General features: G+C 32.1%; 1 protein-coding gene across 1 annotated transcript; it reads right to left on the reverse strand.

Moving 5' to 3' along the window:
* Positions 1 to 125: 125 nt before the first annotated feature.
* Tsp_02476a (ryR and IP3R associated family protein) lies at positions 126 to 2,169 on the reverse strand (the record flags this gene model as incomplete). The annotated part of the gene is made up of 6 exons (XM_003378749.1): positions 126 to 332; positions 695 to 781; positions 836 to 965; positions 1,268 to 1,822; positions 1,886 to 1,989; positions 2,068 to 2,169. Coding segments are annotated over 6 exons (1,185 nt in total), but the record flags the coding sequence as incomplete, so codon positions are not given.
* Between the last annotated feature and the right edge of the window lie 133 nt (positions 2,170 to 2,302).

Raw genomic sequence — 2,302 nt, forward strand, 5'->3', positions numbered from 1 at the left:
AAAAAGCTTTAATTAAAAAATAAAGTGTGATAAATAATTCTGTTTACTTCAAATTTTCTTAATATCAATTGTAAATTCAGTGGATGATATTACCAATTACAGTACTTACGGACATCGTCACCTACCTTCAATTGATAATAAGCGATTAGCAATGCTAGTGAAGCTGCACAATGCGCAACTGATAAAAATATTAACATGTGAGCCAAATAGTAATAGTTGTCATGAATTGCCAATTCTTCTTCAATTACATTTTCCATGCGCTCCTCATTCTGCAGTTTGCTGTTGTCTGCTTCCAATACCACTTTTTCATCATTTGAGGGATTGTCAGCAACCTAAACTTTCGTCAGTTATTTATGTATTATGCCAATGTATTAGATTTAAATTTAGATTTACATTAGTTGATGTTATTGAATAATTTTCAATTAAATTGTAGTCTTTAATAAGATAATAACCAATGTAACAAACAAAGAAAATTCAATGCCATTGGTTCAAATTATATTTTCCGGTCACTGAAGTTCTTATAGCGTTAATATAACGATATATTACTTTTACTCTTCATATATAATAATTAAAAATACATATAATTTCCACTAAAACTGGATTTACTATGCATTGCAACAGAACTGTATAATATCGTCCCTAACATGATGTGATATAAGTTTAAACAATTTTTCAATTTCAACGTTATCCTTACCCGGTAAAACAACAAAATTGCATTTATGCAAAACGCTAATGCAAGTGTGATGTACTTCAGCAAATAAAAGTTTCTCGCCAAAAAATTCTAAAATATTTACCAATAACATTCAGTATGAGCAACTGCAAACACATTTCTCACAAAAGCAGAGCCTTTAGCACTAGATGTAGTTTCCGCAATCTTCGGTTCATAAATTTCCTTCACAGCAATATTGCTGTCATCATTGCATACGCTAACTGCAGCTGGTGTGTAAGTCTCAGGTATTTGGTTACTAAAATATTCAAATTATTCGCTAAAAGTAGAAGCATGGAAGAAAATTTTTCACTTGTACAATTAACAATGACATATAGTTCCACCTAAATACCGCGTTTTTGGTTGTGTTTCACCATTTATGAAAAATAATCATTTATGCATTTTCTGTTAATATGACTAACTTCAACATTACATAATCTTTTAAAGTATTCATTTTTCACCGTGAAAACGCTAAAGTTTCTGCAGCATAGAAAGTGATGATTCATTGAATTATATGATTATTATAATGTAAATTATTATTATTAAAAGGCAATCTGATACCTGTAAATCATTAGTTGTCGTTCGTTTTGAACAGAAGCTGATTCAGCTGAAGCGAAGGAAAATGGGGAAGAGTTTCCAATGTGCATCGAAAATGATTTTTCGAACTGGGGTTGATTGTTCGGATTTTTCATAGAAAGTCCTTCGCCAATACCCTGTGTAAGTTGTATACCAAATGCTTCATACACTTCTGGCTTTTCTGGTTCATATAATTGTGGGACAATATTAAAATCCTTTGGCAAAGTATGATGAACTGCATTTTCTGCAGTTAATTTTGAAGAAGCTTTTTCTTCTTCCCAAATACCGTACATCATAAGCAATATGAATCGAAAGAAAGTATTCATCAGGTAAAATGCACCGCGAAACATTGTAACAAAAATGAAGAGGACAATCTTTAAAAATATCAAGATTAACTGTCCATAAGTCATTGAGCTGAAATGCATAGCGGCGCTGTGCTTCAGTTGGCGTAATTCTGAAGGGCGTAGATATCGACAAAATGACACAATCGATGTACCCATTTTTTTCATAATTTTCAAAATAATATCAAACGCCGATATTCTAAAACAACACTCACCTTGCAAATTCATATATGAATCAATCACTGTAAGTTACGAAGCATACGTGTCAGTCTTATCTGCCATGCCGGTAAATATTTCTCGTTGCTTCTTTGCTCGTTCTATTCTTGAATCTCTATCTTCAGAACTAATTTCCGCAGCATGCGACATCTGAATATATTTGATACAATTTTCAACATTACTGAGCATTTATTTCTTCAAAATAGTCAAAACGTGCTTTCAGCATACCTCAAATATGGTATCTTCACAAAAGTTGACAAACGCTTCCAACTTCCCTTGTTCACCACCGTCGTCTTGTAAAACATTGAAAAGAAAATCTTTCTTCGATTGCTAAAATATGCACATTACATACATCTGATTTTTACAATGACCCTAAAATACAAAACTGACTTTAATTTGAGGTTTATTGAATTGTTCAAGCCATTCTTCTTTTATTTCAAAGTAACCCTTTCCACTCCTTTGT

The sequence above is a fragment of the Trichinella spiralis genome (genome assembly GCF_000181795.1).
Source record: "Trichinella spiralis strain ISS 195 chromosome Unknown Scfld2, whole genome shotgun sequence".
In the NCBI taxonomy this organism is placed as follows: Eukaryota; Metazoa; Nematoda; class Enoplea; order Trichinellida; family Trichinellidae; genus Trichinella; species Trichinella spiralis.